Source organism: Capricornis sumatraensis, chromosome 8 (assembly GCF_032405125.1).
Source record: "Capricornis sumatraensis isolate serow.1 chromosome 8, serow.2, whole genome shotgun sequence".
NCBI classification, from domain to species: domain Eukaryota; kingdom Metazoa; phylum Chordata; class Mammalia; order Artiodactyla; family Bovidae; genus Capricornis; species Capricornis sumatraensis.
In genome coordinates this window covers 25,752,014-25,779,698 of record NC_091076.1, presented here as the reverse complement: position 1 = coordinate 25,779,698, position 27,685 = coordinate 25,752,014, and the positions used below count along the sequence as shown (strand labels likewise).

The 27,685-nt window shown below is 48.3% G+C and overlaps 1 protein-coding gene across 1 annotated transcript in view; it reads right to left on the bottom strand.

Moving 5' to 3' along the window:
* Positions 1-27,685, bottom strand: part of NAV2 (neuron navigator 2) — a 421,834-nt gene that overhangs the window by 68,905 nt on the left and 325,244 nt on the right. Inside the window, exons 12-14 of the mRNA XM_068977628.1 lie at positions 8,441-8,579; positions 1,554-1,845; positions 100-802 (exon numbers count right to left, since the gene is read on the bottom strand). Coding sequence (XP_068833729.1) covers positions 100-802; positions 1,554-1,845; positions 8,441-8,579 — 1,134 coding nt within the window. The remainder of the gene's footprint in view (positions 1-99; positions 803-1,553; positions 1,846-8,440; positions 8,580-27,685) is intronic.

Genomic DNA, 27,685 nt, shown 5'->3' with positions numbered 1-27,685 from the left:
ACCAGAGATGGTTTCAGCTAAGAAACAGGAAATTATGAATCCAGGATGCCATTCCACATCACATATTCCAGTTCCACTCAATGCTGTTTACCCACTTACCTGCGGAGCGTGGGAGAGGCCACATCGGGGTACTTGGCCCCTGGCTGGAGAGTGGCCTGAGCTGCACTGGACACGGGCTGGGGTGGGGGGTTCACCTTCACTGAGTTACAGGAAGCCACGCTCTCGTTGTCGGAAGAGATGCCTTTCTCCTTATCGGTCTGGTTGACCAGACCTGGCAGAGAGCTGCCCAGGGCTGTTTTGGAAGGCTCCCTCAGCTTGGGCACCGGCAGGCCAGCTGACTTGCTGCTGATGTTGGAATCTATGCTGCTGGTACTAGACCTGTTTCCGGCCCCGTTCCGGCTGGTGGACTTACTGGGCCTTGGCAGACTCCGGTACTGTAAGTTCGTCCGGGAGCTGAGAGACAGATACCCATCGTCCTGATTCTGAGCCCCATCCATGCTCGTCTTCCGACCGGTGGACCGACCGACAAGTGCGGATGACTTTGGGATTTTGCCCAGTGTGGCTGACCTGCTCGTGACGGTGGCCCCGCTGGCTGTGATCACGGCCAGGCCAGCGGCAGAGCCACTTTGTTTCTTGAACCCAAAGCTGTTGGCATTGGCGGCGGGCGTCCTGGAGCTGCTGGGGAGGGGCTTCTTGGATTCATCACCACTGCTGCGGCCGGCATCTGATGGGGAGCGCTTCACCTGGGCGGCTTTGGGTGACAGCCTTCCTTTCTCAGACACTTTTGCATCGTCTGTTTTCCCTACGGCAGAAATCAGCAAAGTTTGCCTGGATATTAAGAAGCCAGCTCAGTCAACTCAGAGTATTTAAAATTCTCCCCTACTCCAAAGAACGACTTTGCTTTCTCCTGGGGGAAAGCAGTCCCCTTGGGAGACAGAGGAGAGAGCTTTTTATAAAGATAATCTCATCTACGACTGTCACCAAGAGCCTTTAGGAGATGTCAGTGATTTTCCTCATTTGCAAAGCAGTCTACATTTACCCAGAATAAAGCAAAGCCAGCCAATCACCGACATGTCTGGGAAGGAGACCTTGTCTTTTACTGACCATTCTCCCTCTATCCATTAAGAAGCTGTCCCTAACATCTTCAGTGGGCATCCTACCTTCCTGCAAAAACTCTGCCCCTGTTTATACACATCCTTAAATCACGGGCAATACTGACTCACCCTATCAACAGCTCATAACCATGTGCCCTTGAATAGTCTTCACTGGGTATGTTAACTCAGAGCCTGCCCACGCTTCAACCAATTGAACACGTCTCGGCAGCTGAACCGTCTTCAGACTTTAAGAGGCTCTCATGCTCACAAATTTCCACTTGGAAAAAGGCAAAGATATGAATCTTTCTGAAAGCTGGCTATGAGCAGAGTCCAAACCCTAAGAAGTAATACCGGAGCATTTACAGGGACTTGAAAACATCAAGCCCTGCTAGCGTGACTGCTTTCCCGGTTTTGAAGCTGACAACTGCACATGCGAGACAGCGCATGCCTCTGACTCACCGGTTCCGGGGGTCTTGAGCGTGCCTGTCGGGGCAGCCGGCTTCGTCCTTGGCATGGTGATGCCAACCTGAGCCGTCATGCCTCGCCGCCACGAGCCGGTCTGTGAGATGACGGGGTTCTTCTTGCCTGACGTGCTTTTGTCAGACTCATCGGACACGTCAGACGGGTTCCGCCTCCACTTCGACCCCGGCTCCATCTTTATGCCGCTGTCTGAGCCCCCGTCTGACTTCTTGACATCCTCGCTGGACCACAGGGAACTCCTCTCCACCTGTGAGTGTTTCTCGGCGTCAGTCTGTGAAGGAGACCCTCTGAATCAGTCTTTCTCAAACCCCAGGCTAGGGAGCCCCTCACTCTGGAGCAAAAAGGCCCATGTCCTGGACAAGTTAGGGGAAAAGTAACAGATACCCACTTTAAAATGTTTAAGCCTTTGTACCGGTTATCTTAGTAGGAAGCCTGATTTGTTGGGTCCAAGGAAAGTGAAGAATACGAATATGTCTGAGAAGGGAGAGAGGGAGGAGAGTAAACGGAGCCAGAGGAAAAAGAGGGGGAGAGTTCCATGCAGGAGAACCAGAGGACGGGGCTACGGCAAGAACTGAGCCCCCCAGCTCTGCCCCTTGGCGAGGTGCCTCCTTGAACTCCGACAGCCCGAGCTCTCTGCAGCTCCCAGCCCCCCAGCCCTGGTCCCCTTCGTTCTGCCGGCTCCTGAGCACCACAGTCTATCACACGGAGAGTCTCACATGGAGAGCGAGGACAGACTGAGGCCGCTAGCTCCCCTCGAATCAGGGACAGAGAGGGGCTGAGAGAGGAAACGACTCCTCAGAAGTCACGTCCCTGGGTGCTGCCAGCCAGAGGGTGCCTGCTCCCAGCCCAGCTCCATCCATCTGCCAAGGCTTGCTCCTCTTGTGGGCTTCTGTGAGGACAGGGGATATAATTAGCTAGCTTTCTTTGGAAGAGGGCTGACCTCCTGGCCATGGAGCCCAGGAGGGGACAGAAGTGTGATGTTAATGATTTGCTGCAGTTAAAAGCCGTAACTTGCTAGCCAGAAAGCAAGCTTTGGGGGCCTCCCTTGGGGTTGGGACCAGTCCGAGCAGATTTCAGCAGGGCGAAGGAGTGCACTGACCAGGGAAGGGAAGGGAGGTCAGCAACACTTTGGGGTGGCTCCGCTGAGATACAAGTCCCATATGTGCCACACTTCACAACCAAGAGTGGGCAACATCTGCAAAGAAGGAAATCAAAATGACCCCCTGGCAAGAATCTGGCCTGATGCCTGTCATTTGAGATCGGTACCGATGGCTTCCTCCAGGGAATATGCTGGCTGAATGGGAACAAAGCTCCATACAGACAAGCAGCCCAAGTTCAACCACCTCTCTGTCACCACCACAGCCGCCCCGCTCTCTCCCTCTGCCATCTCACGGGTGTCTTCGGTTACTCGACCATTCTTCAAACCTGCTGAAGTTCCCGCTAGGTACGAGGCATAGGAAGAGGAGGACAGACACACTCCCAGACTGTGAGAAGCTCGTCATTCAGCTGTGGCAAGAGACAGAGACAGAGGCGTGTCCCCGGCAAGTGAGCAATCAAGGCTCGATGATTAAATGAGTGAAATCAGTGAACACACGCCTCTCGAGCTACTGCACACTTTAACAAAAGGACCTCATCCAATCTGGACTGCCACCTGGTCAAGGAGGGTAAGAAGGTAAGTATTACAGAACTGTCTTCATCTTCATCAGTTTTAGAGAGGAGCAGAAACTCACAGGACTCGCTCCATGTCCCAAGCACCCCAGCCTGTGGTCCTTGCTTAACCTTCCAGAGCATTCATTCAACCCGAATTTCCTCCATACACGAGGTTTGCCAGGCACCAGGGTAGGTCTGAGGATCTGTGAGTAAGATTGGATCTCATCCCTTCTGAAGCTTATGATCCAGTGAAAGAGGCAAGGCTTGGAAATATAAGACATAAAAATGGAAAAGGACAAGGAATCTGAGAGAGTATTACAAGCACTGATGTAGTTTAGATTATGACAATGGGGATAGGGAATGGTAGTCTGGTAGGGCCTTTTTGAGGATGTACCCTAAAGAATGAACAGAAACTTACTGAGAGAAGACTTTAAGCGAAGAGCATGCCAGGTAGGGGAAAGAGTACATGCAAAGGTCCCGAGGCAGAAAATATCTTGGCTTTAGAAACATTCACTCAGCAAATATTTACTTGATACCACAATGTATCGAGCAAGTTTTTAGGTACCAGAAGTACTATGCTTAATGAGAACAAAGTACAAATCATTAACCTCCTGGAGCTTATGTTCAAATACATGCTAACACATTCTTTTATACACTAAGAGGTACTAAAAACTTCGCACAAACCACATCCTGGGATACTGCATTAATTATTCTTTTAATGTTCCTATACCTTATTTTCCCTGATCAAATTATAGTGATGCTAATAGCAATAACAATTAAAATTTACTACGCATTTACTGTGTGCTAGCACTGGGCTGAAGTGCTTTACATGCATCATTTAATCTTCACCAAAAAAAAAAAAACAAAAAAAAAACCTGTGAGGAAGTTTCAGCTCATGAGAAAGCAGAGGCACAAAGTGGAAGAGAAGATTGCCCAAGATCACGTAGTGCAAGGATTCTGGGGAGCCTGCGTACAGAGCCCATATTTTAGCCACCATGCTATGCTGCCTTCCCAAAGGAGAAGCCCAAGGACGAGAGGATGCTGCATGGCCAGGGCGCCTACCACATCACCTACTCTCAGAAACTTTTCTTTCCATCCTGGTTGGTCAGTGGTTCCCCAAGTCCAATTCTTGAGCAGTTCCCGCCTCTGGGTGGGACCCCAGAATTCTGATTCCCTACCAATGGCAGAGAGAATGCACACATGCCCAGTCTGACTACAGCTTGAATAGCCCTCTGGAAAGAACAGTCATCCAACCATCACGGTCCAGGGTGGAAGCCATCCCAGTGCTCTCTGCACTGGAGCATGTGCCCCGGACACTCTGCTGGCTTTGAGTTCACATCCCCTCCTGAGCTCTGGGCCAAATCACGCAGTGGCACCAGGAAAGTTTAAAAGATGAAGGGCCAGCCTCTCTGTTCCTAGAGCTTAACACAGGAGGGCCGGCAAGACAGCCTTGTCGAGACGCACCCTCCCTTTTGCCAACTACTCCCTTCTTAAATGGTACCTCCTTTTCGGTAGATTTCCCTGCTGCGCCTACCTGCAAGTCCACTTACTCACTCAGTAGCCAAGAGGGAAGTGGAGAGACCCACACTCAAGGAGGGACGGAGAGGGCCTAGAAGAGGGGACGGGAGAGTTCTTCCCTTGAGAGCCCAGGCTCCTGAGGGACTGTGGAGAGGGGGGTCAGGCTTCTGAGAGTGAGAGAGTGGAACCCATGCACTGGGGACTGAGGTGCGGCCGTGGGGCAGGATGTGGGGGCGGGGGGGCGGGGTGTGAAGCAGGGGCTTGGGCTCCGACAGACTTGAGTTCAAGCAACTAGGTGCTGCCACTCCTATGCATGTGTGACCCTGGAGGAAGTGGCTGAACTTCCCTGAGATTGCAACCTTGTGTGTGAAACATGGATGGTAGTCAGACAGGTGTCTCAGAGAGCTGACAGTGGTTGCAAGGAGCTCAGTGTGGAGGGACCAAGAGTAGCTTTCTATCACCAAGTGTCCTGCCTCTGAAAATCTCCAGCACGTTAGCATTTAACATAATTCTGTCTTGGATGAAGGTAAACAGGGAATTTGTATTTCTATTATTAAGTTTGGCTCCAAGAAAGCATGTTCAGATAAAGTATGTCAGTATCTCTCTCACACTCACCCTTCAAGATAAGTCTTAATTACCGTGATTTTTTTTTTTTTTTTTTAATGGATGAGGAGGCAGAGGCTTGGAGAGGTTGAGCTCATCCAAGGATGTCACAGAGCTGGGAGCTCAACCCTGACTTCAAGGCCATATTTTTTTCCCTGTTACCACAAGCAGACTCCCCAACTTTCCTGGAGAAAGTCGATCAAGAGGCGGTCAGAGCTCAGGCCAGGGGATTCTCTGCCTAGCACACTGAGGAGCAGTGAGCAGAGGTCAGTGCTGGGTATCTGGGCATGTGTGCCCCCATCAAAGACCCTCCCAGTGCTCCTCAGCACACTGGAGGAAACAGTCACCCACAGACAAAGGGGATTTCCATCCCCAAGGATCACTCCTCCAGTACCCGGCTCCTCTCTCACACAGCTGAACGAGGCTGCTGCTTAGGCTTCCAGGCGATAGTTTCCCTGCTCCTTAGATGTTGGCTGGTCCTCAGAGGCTTTTCAAACATGAAAACCTAGGCAGGCAACCTGTCCTCAACCTGCTTTCCTGACACACTGGACCACTTCTCCCTGCCTCTGGGACGGTCTGTGCTGCCCATTTGTCCAGGGAAACCAGCGTGTGACGGGGACCTGAATGTGCCCTGGGAGGAAGGCAGTAGACATGTTCCTGCTGCCTGGAGAGGAGTGATGGTCCTTAGTCTTCCTGAGAGTGGCACAGGGGAGGAGGAGAGAAGGAGGCGATTTATGTGGATCAGATACTCAGGGATGCTCCCTGGACAGGAACAAAGGGATACCAAATAAACCAGCTCAATAGGAATCTTAGTAACTGTGGTTGCAAGTCTACATTTTATCCTGGTATCTACTTAATTTTACTTAAATATTCTAAACTCAGGTAGTTTTATAGCAAAAAAAAGAAAAAAAAAAAAGCAGTCCAATGAATCGCAAACTTCTTATAACACTCCTGATGTTAACTTTCTGCTCTTGATCAAAAGATATGCTGTGTCATATTCTTGAAGCTTTTCTAATGTAACCTTTGCTAGATGAAAGCAAAGAGCTGGTCAGAGAGGAGGGGGTCTTGGCATTAACCAAATTCAAATGCATCATTTGTAAACTCCAGATGTTTACTCTGTGTCGGTGTGGAAAATAGATTTTAATTCCAGCTCTGTGGGAAGGGAACAAAGACAAGGAGATTGTTCTGACAGTGTTTTGTTGGCTCAGCGAGCATCTTAGGAGCAAGCTTCTTCCTGCCTTGCAAGTGAGCAAATCTACTTTACAAATCTTCTTCTCTCTCCCCTCTGTCTCTGTCTATCTTTCCTTCTCTCTTAGTTCCACAGCTCAGTATCTAAGGACAGTCTAGAAGCTTGATTGTGGTTACCTTGAAACTAGAAGGAGTCTCAAAAAAACTCATTTAATGTCCACAAAGAAAGGAAAAGGGTAGGCATTATAACATTTGCCAAGTGGTAGGAACACAGTCTGGCTTGGTATCTCCAGTCTGTATTTAATAACTGAACACTCATCCCTTGGGTGGTATGGCTAGGGTTTTTTAATCAACTTTTTAAAATTGAGGTATAGCATTCATACACTAAATGTACAATCTTAAGTATATAACTTGAAGAAATTTTATGAAATAAACACACTGTATAAGGACCACTCAGACCAAGACACGGAACGTTTCAGCACTCCTTCCCCAAATCTTTATGCTCCCTTTCATTTAGGCAACTTCCCCCTGCCCTGCCCCCCTTAACAACCACTACAAGCCTCCCTCATTCACCAACAATAATTGGAAACTTGGGCTAAAAATGAAAACTCAAGAAGTCACAGGCAATCCCAGAAGCAACACCTCACAGATTTCATCAGGCGGCCTATGCTTACATTTCTGTGGGACAGAATGACTCCCACACTCTGACACATCCTTTATTTAGCCCTGTCCTCAAAGAAAAAGATACCTTTGAAAGCAGAGAGACTCTGAAAGAGGCTCCTATCTGTCCAGAGGGAGAAAGAGAGGAGAAAGGAAGCAGATGTGAACGGAAGGGAGTGAAGGGAGGGGGACGTGCCAGCCCTGCCCTCACGAGGCCCCTGTGGGAGACTCTGTCCCCATCAGACCTTCACAGGGGTTCACCTGAGGCTGCAGCCCCCACAGGTGGGAGGGACTCATCATGAAAAGGATCCCAGCTCATGTGTTCCTATGTCACCACAGCCGGTCAGCCCCAACACGAGCAACCGGGTGCGAGGATGATAACTTCGCCTGTCCACTAGTGAAATGGGCTCATTAGAACCAACCCCTCTGACCACTGAGGGATGGCGTGAGAGCACACAAACGCACCCCCACAAAACTGCTTTGGAAGCGCTGCCTCTGAAACATTAGCTCTGAGAGTTTAAAGCAGAGATGCGAAACCTCAGTGACTTGGCACAGTTAGGCGAGGGTGCAGCTGGCCAACACACCGGGGCATGGGTGCCCTGTCCAAAGCGTGCGTGTATGGGGCAGGGGGGACGCTTGGACACTTGTTGGCTGTGGAGAATGCAGACTCAAAGAGGCAATACTGTCTGATTTTTCAAGAGAAATCAGAAGCTCACTTTTTATGTGAAATAATGAACTTATAAAAAATTGAATGATACTGCGGGCCAAATAAAACACACTGGCGGAATAGGACCCACCGAGCAACAGTTCCCAACCTCTGGTTGGTATGTACTGGTCTTCTGGGCCAGGGCTCTAGCCCTGCCCCCACCCCGTGGCTCTCAAGGCCACCCTTGTCCTGTGGACATACATTCCACGCTAAGAATGGCCACTTGAGTCCAATATCCCTGTTGCTGTTGTTTTCTAAATAGATGATGAAACTGAGTTCCGGGAAGGAAAGGTGATTTTTGCCAAGGCCACTGCTGTGAGAGCAGTGAGTGCCCCCGACTCCTATTCCAAGCACCCCGCCGCCCACCTCCCTCTCCCTGCAGGGAGAGGACACAATCAGGAGACAAGACCGCAGGCAGTGAGCAGGAGGCTGGGCCTCCTCTCACGGACCTGGGGACTCTGCCCACCCTAAATGGCTCCCGTGGCCCACAAGCTCAAGGCTCTCCACTAGCAAGGGCCTTGGGAGGGGCCCTGTTCCTTACCTGCACATCCAGGTTCTTGCGTGAGGAGGCAGGCGTGTTGGCATAGGAGCTGATGGATGAGCTGGTGTTGATGTCATCCGTGCTGAGGTTGTCTATGGTGTCACTGATCCCGCTGCTGACGGAGCTGCTGTCATCCCAGCTGCCAAGACAAACACACCCTGAGCACGTCACGCCGTACCAGCTCAGCCTGACGATACAGACAGCCAGCTACCATCCCCGAAGCCTCTTGGTGCACAAAGCCCCAGACAAAGCTCCTTTGCCTCTAATGTGACTCATTTTCAAGGGTGACATCCAACTGCTTCCATCTGGCAGCTGGGGAAGTGGGTGATATGTGTCTTCCCCTAAAAGGCGGTGCTTTCCTGAGCAGAGGTGACTAAACACATACACACTACCTACCCCATCTTCAACATCACCTGGGGGGCTTTCAAAAGCCCAGGGCAACCTCCAGAGACAGAGGAGGCGCAAGGGGGTTGGGGACTGGAGCAGAAAGTGGGCAGAGAATGAGTCAGCAGGGGTGTCCTCCCTGTGGCTCAGAAGGGGAGGAAGAGCTGCTGTAGGAATTCTCTGGACCCCACTCCTGGCACAGAAAGCCAAGAGAAGGGAAGTGCAAAAGTCGGCAGAAACCCATCAACTCTACTGGTAGGTCTAATAATTGGAGAAGGGAATGGCAATCCACTCTAGTATTCCCGCCTGGAGAATCCCATGGACAGAGAAGCCTGGGGGGCTACAGTCCGTGGAGTCGCAAAGAGTCAGACATGACTGAGTGACTAAAACACAACACTGCTGCTGCTGCTGCTAAGTCGCTTCAGTCGTGTCTGACTCTGTGCGACCCCACAGATGGCAGCCCACCAGGCTTCCCCGTCCCTGGGATTCTCCAGGCAAGAACACTGGAGTGGGTTGCCATTTCCTTCTCCAACACATGAAAGTGAAAAGTGAAAGTGAAGTCGCTCAGTCATGTCTGACTCTTCACGACCCCATGGACTGCAGCCCACCAGGCTCCTCTGCCCATGGGATTTTCCAGGCAAGAGTACTGGAGTGGGGTGCCATTGCCTTCTCTGAACACAACACATACAACTCTAATATATCTCAAGATGCATCAAAAACAGAGTCCTTCATTTCTCAATCCTGAAATCCATCAAGACCCTCATCCCGCACCACTCAAGTCAAATCTCCAAGCAAAGATTCTTCTTTTTCCTTCTACCATCTCTGCTTCCCAACGCCAAGACATTCGGGGCGCCCTCTGGTCCTCCTGCCCCTGCTTGCAGAGTCTCTCCCAGTGCGCACGTCTGCCCCCGCCCCTGCGCCCAGAGGTTCTGGCTGCTTCTGCCCTGCCTGGTGACTGCCAACAGGCCAGCTGGGCTCCGGGCTCCTCTCCTGGTTCCCAACCATCTAGTCTCCCCACAGCAGCCAGAACGGTCTCTGTGAAACACAAGCCAGATCTATTGCTCTGCTGCTTCAAATCCCTCAGGGCTTCTTGAGACTCCCTACTCTGGCCCTCAAGACCCTGTGATCCAGCCCCTCCTCCAGTCAGTCCTGCCATGGACGCCCATCTTTATGGCTCACCAGCTCTGGGTTTTCGCATTCTAGGCTTTGCATTTACTGTACCCCTGGATGCCTGCCCCACCTCCTTCTCTCTGAAGAGTCACCTCCCCAGAAGGCCTTCCCTAGTCCCTCCAGTGTCCCCTCCTCCCACCCTCTCCCAATCCCCGACGTCAGGTCTGGTTGCAGGGTGGTAGATACACAGCAGGTGCTCAATAAATACCTGCTGATTTAGACACCCAGAGTGGGAAGTTGAGGAACCTATAAAGTAAGCTTCCAGCATAAACTGTGATACCGCTCTACTTGATGGAGTAGGAATAGCTAAGTATTACTGTTTCTATGGTACAGGTAGAGAAACCAAGGCTGAGGAAGGTACGACACTTTACAGAAGGTCAGACAGCATGACGGGCAGGACCTGAATCCAGCCGCCCCCTCTCTCCTGTGAGGACACACGACTCTCTATTACGTCCATCGTCAGTGCACACGGGCAAACGACAGGGCCCACTTCCCCAGGAGGAAGCCCAGGCTCGGGAGCTGGTGTGTCACGGAGCAGGAGAGGCAGGGCCAATACGTTCATCCGGGGCCGTGTGATGATAAAGCATTGACTTGACCACAGGTGTCCACCACTCAGCCCTCCACAGGGAGCCGTGCCTCACCGAAAGGCCCGCAGAGCGGCTCTCTGATGCCTCAGAATGCCAGGGTCAGAACAACTCCACGCCTCGGTATACATCCAGAAAAACAAACAGTAATTTTAAAAGACACACGCATCCCAATAAAGCTGCATGATTTACAACTGTCACGATATGGAAGCAACCTAAGTGTCCATCAGCAGACAAATGGAGAAGATGTGGTATCTATACACAGCGGAATATTACTCAGCCATGAAAAAGAACGAAGTTTTGCGATTTGCAACAACATGGATGGGCTTGGAGGGCATTATGTTTAGTGAAATAAGTCAGACAGAGAAAGACAAATACATATATAAGAACACTTACATGTGGAATCTAACAAAATATAACAAAGTGGAGGATATAACAGAACAGGAACAGACTCACAGAACAAATGATGGTCACCAGTGAGGAGAGGGAGTAGGAGAAGGGGCATGAAAGGGGTAGGGGATTGAGAGGTACAAGCTGTGTATAAACTACATCAACTATAAGGATATGTTGTACAGCTTAGGTAATACAGCCAACATTGTATAATGACTATAAGTGGAGTATAATCTTTAAAAACTGTGGCAGACATTATATATCTATGCATACACACACACACACACACACACAAAGAAATGCCACTGTCTGAGATTTAGAAAGTCAGGAGCACCCCAAACCACCACTCCCGAATAATGAAAAGGAAGTTCTGGTTTGTTCCACCAGCTCATAGGATGCCTGTCTGAGCTCTGCTGATCAGGCAGGAAGATGAAGCTTAGTGGAAACCTGTTTTCATTACCTTTCCCTTCAGCCCGCCAATTTGGCTTCTAAAGCCCACCTGGAGGGTCCCACCCAAGTGCAGGGGAAACATGCAAAGGTGGTTCTCAAGCAGAGAGGATAAAAGGGGGCACGGTGGGGGCTCAGGGGGAGGCTCACTAAAGATGAATTCGCAAGGAACTGCAGTTCCAGGTCTCAGGCAACTTCCTGCCTGTGATTCCACTGGCTTGGCCCGGCCTCCATCCGGTTCCAAATCCTCCTTTAAGGCCTTCTCCAAATATCCTGGCCCACCCTGACAATCCCCTCCTCTGAATTCAGTCTTCCGCATTTGGGTTCATTCTGTGCGCTCTTGCAGTTTTCCAATCGTTCTTTCTGTGATGGTCTGTCCTACTTTCTAAGCACCCGCAGGGATCTGCCTAGTGATAGTAAGCAGTGCAGCCTGTGTGTCAGGCATCAGGCCAGGTGCTTCCGATACGTCGTTTCTATCTCCGCTCTTCACATCACACCTGCAAGGGACCCGTTCTCCTCCCCAGTTGACAGGTGAAGGGATCAAGGCTGAAAGAATGAGTATCTTGCCCAGTGCCCCCCTTCAGTCCACTTGGAATTGGGTTTAAGGCAGAATTGTCTAATTTGGGAACATGTGCTCCCTCTGGCCTGCGTCACCCGGCCGTTCGGTGAGCATTTGCCACATGGCAACTCTTCAGCACCTGCACGTATTCTCAGCCACGCTCTATTCCCTCACGGGTGGCTATGCTTCCTAATGAGGACACAGGCTTTGAGAGTGCCGTCCAGGGCTCTCAGCAAATGCAGGGCAGGGCTGGCCAGGAACCTCTCCCTGACCCCGATGCCCACCCTCCCCACCACCACCTCCAGGGCAGCGGTACAGCAGCAATGCCAGCCTCCCCATCCCCCATCTCCAGGCATACAGTGTGCATTTACTGAACGCCTGCTGACTGAACTCACATGCAGGACAGGCGCGGCATGTTCTGACGCAAAGGCAGCCCCAGCAGCGGATTCTGAGCCCAGTTCCCTCCCACTTTGTCCTCTGACATGTCACAACCTCTGTGCCTCAGTTGCTTAATGGGTGACACACGGATGTGGATGACACGACCTAGGCTGGCAACCGTGTAAGGCTCTGCTGGGAAAAGGGTGACAGCACAGATGAAAAAGGACTCCAACCACTCTCATGATGGGAAGAAAATCCCGAGTCTTTCATTGCCTCTGCTCTCCGGGGTTAGCCACTGAAAGTATCTGAAACTTCCTATAAGCCAAGGATGAAGAGAGAAGACCGTGCGCAGGAGAGGAGCGTGGCTGGAGAGGAGGAAGGAGGGGAGTCAGTAACAGGCGCCCACGCACCCAAGCTCTGGATTTTCTTGCTTTGAAATTGTACCCGCTGTTCCTCTGTGCCCTCCGAACACTGAGATGCTGCTGCAGGGGGGCACGTGGCACTCCTCACACACATGCTTCTCCCATGTCTGTACACAGAGCATCATGGGGCCACCCTGAGCTGGCAGGGGTCCTAGCAACTGAGTCAGCCTCCTCACACATGCTTCTCCCATGTCTGTGCACAGAGCACCACGGGGCCACCCTGAGCTGGCAGGGGTCCTAGCAACTGAGTCAGCCCAGAAGGGGCAAATCAAGGATCTACCCCACAGAGAAGCGGGAGTGGGGAGACTGAGAAGGAGGATGGAGGAGCAATGGCAAGGGAGGTCTATGCCGAGCACGAGCTGCCTTGGGGTCCCCAGCGCGGTCTGTGCACCAGAAACAACAGCTGTCCCCGAGCTCAGAAAACCAGCCGCGTATCCCTCACTTCTGGCTCTCTGGGGACACTGGTGAATCTCTCTAGATATAAAATCACTTAGCTCCAACTTGTCCCTTCTCTAAAATTCAGGATATTCTAAATGGTCCTGGGCCACCCAGATCACTGTCAGGGAGTTCCAAGAAGCATCCTAAGGAAAACTAGTTCCAGAAGATGCTCTGTGATAACAATGTGGTCCCAACAAGAGAATGTACGGTATGCTACACGCCCCCTTCAGAGATTCAAGTTGCCGGTGAAGTTCTTATAAAGTGCTGGCATGATCTCTTCAACGTTGCCTAAAAGAGCACCCCCCACACAGGAGATGCTGAGAATGATGCACACTCTGGAAGGAAAGCGAAAGAAGCCTAAAGCTGCCGCTGGGCCCTTCATCCTTGGCTGCCTGAGAAGGCAGCTAACAGGGGGGGAGGGGAGCAGAAGCAAGAGCAGTGACATCACGTGAGCTCTGCATCCAGCCGGGCCAGAAGTCAGCAGCCACCTCTGGGAGACCAAACAGTGAGATCTAATAAACTTCTTTCTTCTGCTCAAAACTAGCTTGCTTATGATTTGTCACTTGGTACACTGGTGCTAACTAATGGGGGATTGCCATTTGTTTGTGAAACAACTCCAGACGTGAGGCTGAAAGTCAGATGGGAAAAATGTGGAAAGCATGTAGAATTCATTCAGGCAGTAAGAACGTTAGTTGAATCCAATCAAGCGGCAAAGGAAATTAGTACAACGTGGGACGGGGTACAAGTCTGTTGACCCAAGTCAGGCGATAAATGTTGAAAGAGGTTACAAAACCTGATTATGGCTGAAATTTTAAAGAAACTCAGAGGATTTGGGTTTGGCAGTGTGGTGACACAAAATTCCAGTGAAGAGGCTCGAGAGACGGAAAGAACTACAGTGCACTCAGCCATGGCCCCAGAACAATCATTCTGGAATATGGTTTGGCCATTCCTGCACCCTGCTCTTGAATCTGTGAAAAACAACGTGAGGGTTTTGAGCCCACTTGATAGGATGAACTTCCTCCCCTTAGTGGAGAGTAAAGTGATTTTAAATCCTTGGGACGGTCTAAAAAGATGAAGGGAGATAATGAAATAAATCCTCATATTAATGCTTAATTTTATAGAGTAAAAGCTTGATGATCATTGGGATAATCTATATAATTTATACTATTTTTAAAAATATATGGCATGTTAGAGAATCTAAAAATGTCTTGTGCTTTGAATCTAAATGAGTACTGATTTTTCATTTGAGATTTTTAAGATGAAAGATTTAAGAACTGGATTCAGACTGTACAAAGAATTGAAGCGTTTTGGACAAACTGAAGTTACAAAAGTCATAAGTTATTTGATTTGCAAAGGTTGTTTAAGTGCTTAGAAAGATTTTGCTTGCTAGGCTACTATTAAGTCTATCCAATCCAACATTTGAAGAACTTGAGGAAGGCAGGTACGTTAAGTTTACAAATGTGATCTAAAATATTTCAGGAAATTTATCCAGATTCGCAAATAGTACTGATCAGTCAAATACAATTTGTTAAGTTTGAATTAATAAAGTACTAATCAAAATAACAGGTGGAAACATTCTTACTTTATGCAAAATACTTGACTTACAGATAAGATTTGTAAGAAAACACAGGTTTAAAATTAAAGCTTTAATAAATTGAATAGTAAAACCTAATTAATTCTAAGATGCTGTTTTTGGGTACAGAAGTGTTCCTTAGACATTGAGAAAAACATTAAAGAAGATTTCATTTTGTGAATGAATGAATGATTTTTATATATGAATAACCAGAAGAATAAATGAACACAAGACAGATCTATCCTCTTTACCCAGTTTTTCCTGTTCCACTTCACCTTCACTCTATATTGTAGGATTGCCAAGACTACTCCAAAACTGCTCCAAAAGTGTTGGTGGAAACAGCACTGTGTTCAACAGCCTTGGGAAACAACCAGAAGAGCCTGAGGGCCTCCTCCTCCCCAGTTTCTATAACAGGAAACTAAAAGGGCATAGGGCCCATAGCCTGGCTGGTTTCCCTTTTTTTTTTTTTTTTTTTTCACAACAGCATATGATGTTTATGCCCTATAAATTCTTTGGCTGGGACATCTAGAGAAATGGCAAGAAGATGCTTCTGTTGACTTCTCAGAACCATCAACAAAAAGCATCATTTCCTACCCAGACCACGGCCACGTACTTTTTTCTCTACTAAATGAAAAGTCCTCCACTGGTGGTCATATGGCACGACAACAGGTATAAGTGATCAGACTGGAAAACGACCTTCACCTATTTTTGCCAATAGGTGGGTGGAAAGAATTCCATCAAATATTTGCTATTTTTCTTCAAGACTCCTAAACTCCCATGTTTTTGAATCCGGAGCCAGAGACCTTGAATTCATTTTGTTCATCTCACCCTGTCAGCCAGCACCCTCTACGTGCCAGGCACCACGCGAGGTACCAGGGATACAGTGACGACTCAGTGGTCCCTACCCTTGATCGCAAAGCCGGTAGACGTGACAGACAAGAAGGCAGAGCTCAGGCACCGAGGAAAACGTCAAACAGGAAGGTAAGCAAAGGACACAGAGCGGAAACCGCGCTGGTTTCTGACACATCTACAGATTTCAGCAGCCCCTCAAACCACCAACCAAGTGCCAGCATAAGGCACCAGTCGGCAGCGTGCCAAAGCCCAGGCCCGCTGAAGCTCTCTCTCGCTCTCTCCGTCAAGGCTTGCAAGTGGCAAAGGCAAGGAACCAGGAGAGCCAGGCCTGGGCCCCAGCGCTCCCCAGAACCACCTCCCAGAAGGCTTCAGACACCTCACTTACTCTCCAGTTCTCTGTGTCCAGTGAGGGGGCTGGACACAGCGATCCCAGAGGGTGCTTTCTAACCAGCATCCTGGGGGGTTAAGCTCAGAGAAAAGCTAGCAGAGGCAAAGAGCACTGAAGGTCCCCACTGATCAGAGCATCTCCTTCCGTTCAGTAAAAGCTGCCAAACAGGTCACCATGCTTTCTAGTCTCTGGGTTTCCTCACTGCTGATTTCATCTCATAGTGATTCTTTTTGAAGAAGAATCTTCATGCTGAGTCTTTTCAATATCTGGAATAGGTGTCGATATCTTACATACAGGAGACGATTACTTAGCGCTGAGTTGTAACTGCCCTCTTTAGACAGACCTGAGCTTTCTTATTTGACACCACCCCCACCTGAGCCTTTGTACTCGCTACCTGAGTTTGAGCAAGCTCCGGGAGATGGTGAAGCACAGGGAAGTCTGGTGTACTGCAGTCCATGAGGTCACAAAGAGTGGACACGACTGAGCAACTGAACAACAACAAGGCTACCTGATTGACCCCATAATACAGAGGCATTACAACCCAATCCACAATAGAGGCTCTGCATGACCACACTATTTATCCACAAAGGAATAAGATGCGATCTTACCTAAAGTATAAAGCCACCACTGGCAGTGTTTACCAAATGCCAGGCACTGCACCAGGCATGGTATGTATGCCGTTTAGGAGTCATCTAATGACTCATCAGAGAGAGAGTACACATAGGTCAGCTTCGAAATCTCTGTCTGCTAACCAGCCTCATCTTAAAAGAACCTCCACTGACTGACAGCAATCAAGCATAATATCAAAGAGACCCTGTGTGGGCCAAGACACAGCATTTTAACCAGAGTCAAGGCGCTCAAAAGTGACCAGAAAATCTATTCAAAAATAAAACAAGGAGATCCAGTTTCAGAGTCTTACAAGAGATGCTGACATCACTGTGTCAGGAATTCAAATGCCATTCAGAGGGCTTAAAGCACAATTTTAACAGCCCAAACACAAGCTATCAGCTATGAAAAACGCAGGTGAAAGAATCGTAAATTATTCCAGCCTCTCACACTCCCTGTTTCCCTCACTGTTGTGGGGAGTTAGCATTCCATAGAACCTGCTTTCACCAGGCTCCCCTGAGAAATCACCTCTAATCTGGACAAATTTTTAAAATCAAGCTCTTCTGGGGAGTATGTAGATACATCAGGAGTCCGTAATGGTTCTGAATTAATGGGGTATTGTATTTACAACTTCATCTCAACAGCAGGAATCTGCAATGGCTCTGAATTCATGCGATACTATATTTACAAATTCATCTTCCATGAAGTAAAAAGGCAAAACCGAACCCCAAGGTTAGAAGGAGTGATTAAACAGATTTTTCCACTAGGATTTACACGCCCAGGCATGAGGAATCCTGGCTTTCAGCAAAAGACTCTTGACTCTGAGAAGAGGAGTTACTGAACGATCTGGAGGGTCATTAGACTTTCCAAATGGACTCCCTGTGAGATAATGTTGTTTATGCAAGAGAAAGACATGCTTAAATGATGTTGTAAAAAAAAAAAAAAAATCAGCTTGTAGAGAAATATTCGTTCCCTGCTCACTAATAAACCACAGAAGGTTAGAATAGAAGAGATGTAGAACTGTAATTCTGGTCCTCAAAAGCAGCCTCACTAAGCAAGGGATCTTAATCACCCTCCACCCAAAACCCCCACCCAAAGACTGGGTCTACACCAGAAGACCCTAACCATTCTCAGGAACTGTCTTAGCCAGCCCCCGCCCTCCTGTCTGCCCGTATCCTGGTGACTAAACTCACGCTGTAGAGCCACCCAGGGCTCGGTCGCGGCTTTACCTGCTCACTTTTCCAGTTCTGCTCCTGAATCACAGCAGAGCCCATTTCCAGGGCCCCGTGCCCCCTGCCAGACAGCTGCATTCACTTGCAAAAGCCCAGACTGGTGGAACTTGTTTTCTGGCTATTGTTCAAGGCAATTGTTCCTGTGAAACCCCAGGGCCCAGCGGAATGAGATCCTTTGGTGTGGATGAGTGAGCAAGTCCAACCAGGGCTTAGCAGTAACCCCCGGGGAAGGGAAAGGGTTTGGCTACCTTCATTTCCCACCAGACAGGTATGTTAACTATTTCCTCCCCAGGAGCTTTTCTCAGGAGCATCACCTCCTCTAACCACTGCTGGGGCCCATTAAGAAAATCCACCTTCAAAGAACGCAACAGGACTCCTGCAAAATCCTTTTGCTGCCTATCTGAGAACGATAAGAGCCAACTTTAATTGAAGTTTAAAGCTGCGCCAGACTCCGTGCTAATTATATTACTTGCATTCTTTCATTTAATCCGCCCAACTCTACAATAAAAATAATAACTAGTATCGAGGGCTTATCTATATTTTCTCCTGGGTACCATGAGATTGAGACTAATTCTATACCCATTCGAGAGATGAGACAACTGACCCTTGGAAAGAAAGGCCCAAAGGTCATACAACTAGGAACTGTTGAAGCTGGGATTCACATACAGATCCAAGCATGCGCAACCGTCTTGTTTATCTAGTCAACTGACACATTTTCATGAACATTTGTCATGTGTATTAGAAGGGCATTCAAGTTTCCCACGTGAACAAAAATAAGTAAATAAAAGAGAGCTGCTTGAAAAAAGCTATGAGCAAGCAAGTCGCCCTTTAGGTTTTCCCCCTGCGATCAGCCTACACAGTCTGCTGTTGCAGTACAAAATAACCCAGAACCTGAGTTCGAATGAAAAGCCAGGACGGAGTTAGATGCTAATCCAAATAAATTAAGTTTCATCCAGCAGTGGGCCAGGGTACCGTAAACCTCTGAAGCTCTAGATGGAGGCAGCACAAGCTCTGAAGAAAAAAAAAAAAGCAACATATTGGGCTGGCCAAGAAGTTTGGGTTGTTCTGTAAGACGCTTTGGAAAAACCCAAATGAACTTTTTGGCCCATCTAACAGATCTCAGTTTGAACCCTGGCCCTGCCATTTACTTTGTCAGTATCTTCACCTCCAGAAGACCCAGACTTCCTCCTCTATGACCTGGTGCTGATCAACACCCAGGCCCCTAACGCCTTTTCGTGGGGACCAAACCAGAACTCCAGGCACGGAGGAGATAACCAGCTCCTGTCAGCTGTAGGGCGGGATCCAGGGACTTTGCAAAGACCACAGGAAGGAGAGGAAGGCCCACAATATGAAAAAGATGATGAGGCTCTAGTGCAAGAGCTCGCTGCCATAAATGGGCAGGGTCCCGGGGGAGAAGCAGCTTCTACAGACGGTGCCAGGTGCAAGGCCAATCATTTGAGGTGAAGAGAGGGAAACAGGAACCCCATAAAGAAGGCTCCGAGGGGATTTAGTAGCACTCAGAATGTCAGGGGTTGAGTTTCACCGCATGGCACCTTTGTCCCATTTTGGTAACTCATTCCCTCAACAAGTGGGTGGTCCCCTGAGTAAGCGTGAAATTCCTCCTTTGGCTCCAGGGGCTGGTTGAGCTACCAAGCCCAGAGCTCTGGTCCGGATGCCCTCTACCCTCATTGTTAGCATAGGCACCAGCATGTCTGCTGGCCTCAGCTGCACAAAGGCCTCGCTCCTCCAAGGCTCCACCAGAGAAAGCTGCTGACACTTGGTCCACAGCCTCCTGGCTTTTGCCAAAGATTGCAGCAAAGTCATTCTGCTGTTCTGTTTACCAGAAGATGAGTACCATAAACATCAACAGAATTCAGCATATCATATACAGCTCAGCCTATCATACAGCTCATGAAAATACTGGCGAACACAAGCTGAAAAGCTGTAACAGTGGGCTCCAGGGATTTTGCTAAAGCACTTTACATTCATTATCCCACACACTTCTATTAGACCGTAAGGCACAAACTATTAATGTTCCCTTTTACAGATGTGAAAACTGAGGCTTACAGAGGCTATGGTGACCTGCCCACGGTGCCAGAGATAATAAACAGAGCTGGATTTGAAGGTAGATCTGCACGGTTCTAAAACCCAAGCTCTCATTCTATGTAAGAGCAGAGGCAAAGAGGCTTTCAAGGAATTACAGTCAAATAAGAACTCAGAACTCCCAACTGCTTTGCAAAAAGCCCAGGACACCTTTAAAAAAAAAAAAAAGTTATTTTGTCTTGGAGTATAGCTGATGAATAAAGTTGTTATAGTTTCAAGTGAACAGCGAAGGGACTCAGCCATACATTCTCCCTCCAAACTGCCCTCCCCAAACTCGGGACACGTTTTAATGGAATCAAAGTATTCTCCATGTAATTATAGAAAAGCTGGGGTAGGGAGGAAGTCCCAGACAGGGCACTGACTGGCTGCCCTAGGTCTAGAGTTGTTGGTGGAGGAAGATGTGGGGGTCTCGACACTTCCACTAACACCACCCACCCACCCACACATACTCCCAGTCACCTCCCAATACATCTTAGGTGTTTGGAAACCTGAATGCTCAGGATAGGACAAAAATTGCTTCACTCAGGGCAACTTGTTAGGGGCCTGCCCTTCAGCTACCTTTTCCAGGCCAATGGGATGGGAAGGGAAGGAAGCCCAGGTCAGGAAACAAACACTCAGAATCAGCTCTGGGACCCAAAAACAGTTCCACCCTAGCAAACTAGCCATTCCAGGCACACATGTGAGCGGCTAATGCCAAGCCTGGGTCAGCCTTAACACACCGGGGTGGGGACTCCGGGACTCCAGCAGCCCCAGGCCAACTTCCAGACTACTGACCTTCCCACGTTTGACTTTCACTTGGGCTTCCACCTCCTCCCTCAACCACGTACAAATCCAATGAGCAACAAATCCAGTCACAGATTCATCTGGAGTCCAAAAGCCTCAAAGAGATTAGCAAACTCTCAGATAGGTCTTGCTGCCAAAGTGCAGTTCTTTTTGATGCCACCCCTCTCCAGAAATGAGCCGAATCAGAGAGGCCCAGGCAGGCCATGCTTGCAAGCATCATGTGTACGTTGGCGCGTCCTCCACAGTAAAAAGTGCCCTTCATCCAGCAGAACCCACATTTAAACTTACAGATAAAACCATCCTGAGCCATCTGCCAAGTCCAACAAGGAAGGCAGAGTGGTGGCCAGTCCCAGCTCTGCCTAGTGTCTGTGTGACCTTGAGTGCATTCCTTAGCCTCTCCTGGCTCCCACTGCTTCACCTCAAATTAAAAATAATATTGTTGGCTTCGCAAGAAAAATTAAATGAGACAATGTCTGTTAGATGCCTGGCCAGTAGTAGGTGGCAATGAACAGTGTTTCCTCTCCCCCTTGTCCGGCTTAAAAATAGAAATGGTCCTCTTTGGGGAGCTTTAGAGCAGTGCTAACAAACAAGAAAAGGACTCCTACTTAAATCTATGCCATCTCTCCTGGAGCCTAGTTTCCAGAATTAAAAAAAAAAAAAAAAACACCCGGTAATTTGCAGTATTAGTAAACACAACCACAAGTTCACCCGGCTTCTTAGATTCCAAACAAAACCAACTGCAAGTCATTTTAATCAGAGCCCTCTGCACCACCAGCAGTCCTTGCCCGGGTCCCAGCGTTGCCTCTCTCCAGTTCTCCCGCTCCCCAACCCCACCCCAGGCTCAAAGGTCTCCCCCTAAAAGCTGAAATAAGGACCGAAGAGACCCAGTGTTTTGGTCTCAGCAGCCTCATTTGATAAGATGGTCTGGAATATACTGACATTACCCAAATGTCCAGGTGAACCAAGGACATTTGCTCTAGCTGCCTTTAGGACTATCAAGGTTAAAATAAAAAGGGATGAGGGTGAGAAGGAAAAGGATGATGAGTTTCCAGACCCGTGACCACCCACCCCCCACCACCAACTACGTAGTCCACGGCAATTTTGGCAGCTGTGCCACTGGCTGCTCTTTCCAGTACCACCCAGGGCAGCAGGAGCACCACACCCTGCCCCAGGCCCTAGGAGTTTCAGAATATCGTCCTACCTTGTCAGGTTCCTAGGCCAGAGCATTCTACATTGTGATCCTTGGAGAAAGCAGACAAAGAAGCTGAATGAATCTCACGATGGCAATTCCGTCAGCCGGCCAGCCAGCCAGCCAGCCAGCCAGCCAGGCAGGCAGCCGAGCCAGCCCACACCGGGACAGGGAATCCCAGGCACCAGCAATCGGCTACTAAAGTACCCACTACAAGGGGATCTCCATTCCCCTGCTCGGGAAAGAAACCGGATCCACCGACAAAATTAACCCCTAAAGTGCCAAAGGAGCGAGGGGTCAGGCCAGAGTGCTGGTATCAAGTCAGCTGTGAAAAGTTTCAGCAAAGCAAAAGCTAACACCAAACTTGGAAACTGTTACCGTAAAGCACCTAGTGGAAGGGCCCTCACATAGTCCCAAGGGAGCCAGGAACAGTTGGTCAACCTGAATAAAATCTAGATGTGAAAGGATATTCTAAACACCCGTGGACTGTGCTAAAATGTTAGGAAAAGTCTCTCGGTCAATGCTGCGGCTGTTAACGATGACACAGAAATCGCTGATAGTAACATTTCTTAACTACTTCCACCCACAACTGAATGCGGAGCATTTGATAGAAATGATTAGCCTACAGAGATAACTGCGGAACCTGGGAAGGAAGAGACACCTATTTGTACAGTTAACAATGACGCAAATTATTTCTGGTGATGTCAATTTTGAGGCAGTGCCAACAAAAATAAGCATTAATTTCTTGGTTTTTGTTTTTTTTTAAAGGAAGCTCGGTGTATACATGGCTACTTTAAACATTATGGTATACAAGCTGGGAGGGGAGGTGGGATGGGAGAGAGTCCCAGTTCTGGGATAGGAAGGGGTTGCACCAACTAATCCCTATTAAAACCTGTAATCAAGGAATTCAGGAGAAACTATGTAAACAGATGCTGAGAACAATGAACAACTGTTTTACTAGTGAAAATTCAAAAGCAAAATAATGTCAGAGCCACAAGTCTTTATTTTAAAATGAAGGACTAAGAGGCTCCAAAAGCCCTATTCCCTCTCCAAATATCCTGCCAGTTGGCTCCCGGCTGCTTTCAAAGGCTTTCCCAGAGAGAAAGACTCTCCCCCTGGCCTGGGCTGCCTCTCCAATCAGAGTTCAGGGTTGGGGGACGTGGGGAGGGGGTTGGGGGTTCTCTGTGTGTGTGTGTCTGGGGAGGGGAGAGGGTAGGCAAGGAAGCAGTAACTGGCCGAGAGCAAGGTCTCAGAGTGGTCAACGTTTGCTCAGCAAACAAAAGCCTTTCAAAGGGGGAATGAAGAGCCACCCTCACCCCAAAAAGGGGACAATAAAAGGTCAGCTCAGAAAGGAAGTGAGGGTCTAGTGGGGCTTCCCAGGTGAAAGAAAAAGCAAGTGTGTCCAGGAGCCGAGATTGTAATCTTGAAGGAGTCTCAACCAAAGTTAATCATTCACCTCTCATCCCTTAGGGCCCTCCCCCAGGTGAAAACCTATGGCCAGAGCCTGTCTCTGCAGTGGCGAGTGGAAGGCTGAGGCCGGGATGCTGAGGGGTGGGTTCAAGGGAGGGCAGTGTAGCTCAGCTTTACTGAGACAAAGTCAGGATGGACCCAAACTCTGGCTGACAAAGATGCTTTAAACCATCCCTGTCTCTGAAACTGAATTTATCTTTACAACATGACTTATTTGAGAATCTGGCTGACCTCTGGGTTACTTTAGGTGGAATCAGACTACATATATGGAGACATACATACAGAAAGACACACATACAATTTCCACTGTTTGCTGCAGTTGTTCTTTGTTATAAGCTAATATAATATGTAAACATCCACATTTATTGCCAAGGTGACTAAGGGATTTATTTATTTAACTGATATTACCGAGCCCCTGCTATGCAAGCCAACAAAATAGACAAAATATTCCTTACTCAAATGGAACTTACTGTTCAGTGGTACAACTATACAATCAATGAGACAAAATGTAAATTGTAGAGTACGCTATAGTGATCAGTGCTAAGGAGAAAAAAGTAATGTAGGAAAGAGGCTGTGATTTGTCAAGGAGGGTGTCTGAAATTTTACACAGGGTAGCTAGGGAAGGTCTCCTGAACGGATGAGTCCTGCAGATCTGAAAGAAGTGGGACAGCTGGTTAGGTGACTATCTGGAGGTAAGAGCCTTCCGAGAGAGGGAAAGGTCAGCGCAAAGGTCCTGAGACAGGATACAACTTACACATTCAAGAACCACGTGTGGCAGGAGCAGAGTGAGCAGGGAAGCAAAGGAAGCCAAGGAGGTCAGGTCAGAGGGTTTGGGAGGAGGGTCCCTGAGGAGAGCCTGGCAAGTCGCTGTAAGCATCTTGGCTTTTCCTCTGAGAAAGGACGCACTGGCAGGGGAATAAAGGAACTTCCTCTCATGTACAAGTTTCCATAAATCTCCTTCAGCACTAAATATATAATCTCAATTATGCACAACTTTTTCAAGGGTGACTTTATTACATGAGACAATGCAGTTTAAAATGGTCTCGGTCCTCTCCCTGCTGTTAAAAGGTCCCATCTTTAATACGAAATGCTCTGAATTCTCTGCATCTGCAGGGTAAGGTTTAGGTAGGGCTTTCCCATGCTCTGAAAGGCAGCACACACTATAGCTAAGAGTTCCAGCAATAGGAGGAGATAAAGAAAGGAAGGCAGGTCAACCAACCCTGTGGGAGCAGACGCCCTTTGGCTCTTTTCAAACAGCCAGTCTTCCCCTGTCATTTCTGACCCTGGTTTCCAAACAGGCCAGATTCCAAAGACCTTTTAGGACACATAACATTTTTCTCCACAGAAACAATGTTATCAATGATGTCAAGGTTCTCAGGTTAACTTACAGAGCTATTTTTTAAACCAAAATGCAGCTGATCAACTCTACCCAGGTATCAAAGAGCAGAATAAAACTGCATTCTTAGAATACGGCAGGTAATTACAGAATACATAAAACCACTGAAATGAATCTAAAAAAGATGGTCACTTATTTCTATGAATACTTTTATTAAAATAATACTAACAAGTCTACTTTGTTCCTTCTTCAACATCATCAGTTTTTGCCCTTTTTACCAGCTCTTCCCCACTAACTCGCCAAGGAAATATATCACCAATTTCATCAGATAAAATTTTCTTTAACCCCAAGTCCATATTCCCCTCCATGACTATGTCACAGCAGAACACGTCAAAGAAGCCATCTACATTCCAGCTTCCATGGTCCACTGTCTCCTCCCCCTGCCAGGCAGACTTGCGTTCACATCATCCCACTGAAACTGTTTTGTTTCTCCCAAGAACATCAATGGTTTAATTTTTGCCAGTGATCCTTCTGCTACCTAAGCGTTCAGCAGCACGTAGGCAGGTTTGGCAGCTTCTTCCTTCTGGAATGGGTCTCTTCACAGATTTCCATGCCATCATCTGCACCTGGTTACTTCCTCCCTCACTGGCTATGCCTCTGTGTCCTTTTGCTCAAGCTCCTCCTCTCCAGACCCCTCGGGCTCTGTCTCTTGTCCCCTGCTCTTTCCTACCTAGCCTTTCCCTAGGTGATCTCATGCACAGCTTCAAAGACTAGGCACAGACCACTCTGAAGTTTGCTTCTCTATCCTGAGCCCCTTGGGTGCATGCAACACATCTCAAATCTAATGCATCTCAGACAAAACAATTGTTTCCAACTTCTAATTTGTGTGCATTCCACTCCCAAATTGGAATCCTCCCCTTCCCAGTCAATGTACCATTGACCCATCAGTCATCTATTAATCAGTGTTTCCTTCATAGCTCCTATAAAATCCCCTAGGAAGTTCTTTTGCCTATACATCTCCAACACACCTTGAACCTGATCACTCTTCAGCCTCTACAGTAAGATAACCTTGGTCCAAGCCACTATTGCCTCTCTCCTTCAACAACCACCTCCTTGATTGCTCAGCCTTCCTTCTTGCTCTGCTAGGATTCCTCACCCCCACGGCAGTGACAGTGATCTTACTCAAAGAGACATCGGGTCAAGTTGCCTTTCTGCCTAAAACCCTCCAGTAGCTACCCGGGGAAACCCAGAATAAAATCCAAATTCATTAGGATAAAATCCAAATTTGTTCCTTCGGCCTAAAAGGGATCTGACTACTCCTGCCTACTCCCTCTGCCACTCTGCGCCTCTCCTTCATGAAGTTCAAGTACAGGGCCCACAGGGGCCTTGGCACACACTAGGTCTCTTTCTATCATAGGCCCTGCGCTGAGTTCCACTTGCCTGTGATGCTCTCCGTCCACATCTCCCCACGTTCATCTCCTTCTCCTGGTTCAGGTCGTGGGTGGAATGTCACCTTCTCAGGGATTCCCTCTAGACTCTGGGCCAGTTACCTTCCATAACACCCCATGGTACTTAACCAGTCAATGCATTATTTGTTTATTTTCAAAGAAAAAAACGAAACAAAACCAGTAAGCTCCTTGAGGGCAGGAGTGCTGTCTGCTTTCCTTCTGAGAGATCTCCCAGGGCCAAGGGTAAGAAAAGATGTTACCCATCAGTAACAGGTGATCCTGGTGCCGTATCGGTGAAGATGCTGTCAGTCTGGAGATGTTGTCAGTGTGGCTTGACTCCTCCATTTCCCCTGTTCTTTGCTGGGGCTCAGAATCTATCTGATAAGTGAAAAATCTCCCTTTCCTGCTAAGGGGCTTATGGCTTATTCTCTGCATTTACAGAGTGGGTCCCACTCTCCTTTTCCAGGGAGGAGGTGATACTGTCCTTCAATCTTACTATAAAGACAGAATGAGCCACATTTCAGTGTCGGATATTTTATCTTGAGGGGCGGCAATTTCTGTTACCTTCAATTGGCTAATTCTTGGGGTGTGTCTGGAGCTCACACTTGCAGGTCCTCACACATGAAAGCACACACACTCCTCTGTCTCTAAACAAAAGGCTTCATTCACCAGGAAGAGTACCCACTCTGTTATCTGTGTTTACCTCCCTCCCATTCTGAATCTGAAACTGCAGGCTTGTTAACAAAACCTTGGACAGGGGATGCTACAGAACATGACCCCAGGTGCCAGCATCTTTGGCTTAAAATCATAAACCTAGACTTTTCATCCTCGATCCAACATCAGAGATGCCTTTTCTAACAGGGTGCCAATCAACAACAAACCAACTCCCAAATGGCAGCATTTCCAACAAAAGACACATGAGGTCAAAGCTATTTTCAATGATAAACAACAATTCAGATTTATACACTTTACTGCCTATACATCTCAATTCTCACAACTGGGTGGACACATTCATTATTATCTTTATGTCATAGAAAAACAAACTGGAACTCAGATAACCTGGTTGTCTTGCTCACAGTCAAAAAACTATAAGGGACCCAGAGCCTCAGAGGACAAATCCTGCCCATTTTCCATGACCCCACGAGCTCAGAGTAGCAAACATTGCCAGGTTACTGTGCCAACAGATGCCACCACGACATTCAGTGGGTCAGGGGCACTGTTAACAGGTTACCTAGAGTCCTTTAGCTGCTTCTAATATTGTTGGGCTCGGCCCAATTTAGACTTTTACCAAATACTATGACATCATGGTTTCTACAAGGAAGGTCGTTCTGGATGCTATGGGAAAAGTGATAAGATAAATAAACAGGGTTAGGGAAAGAGAGTCACCGGAGGCACTTCCTTTAAATAGAGTGGTCAGAAAAGGCATCTCTGGAAGTGATATTTAAGCTATTCTCCTTAAAATATCGGCTGGATGCTGACCTTTATGCATCAGG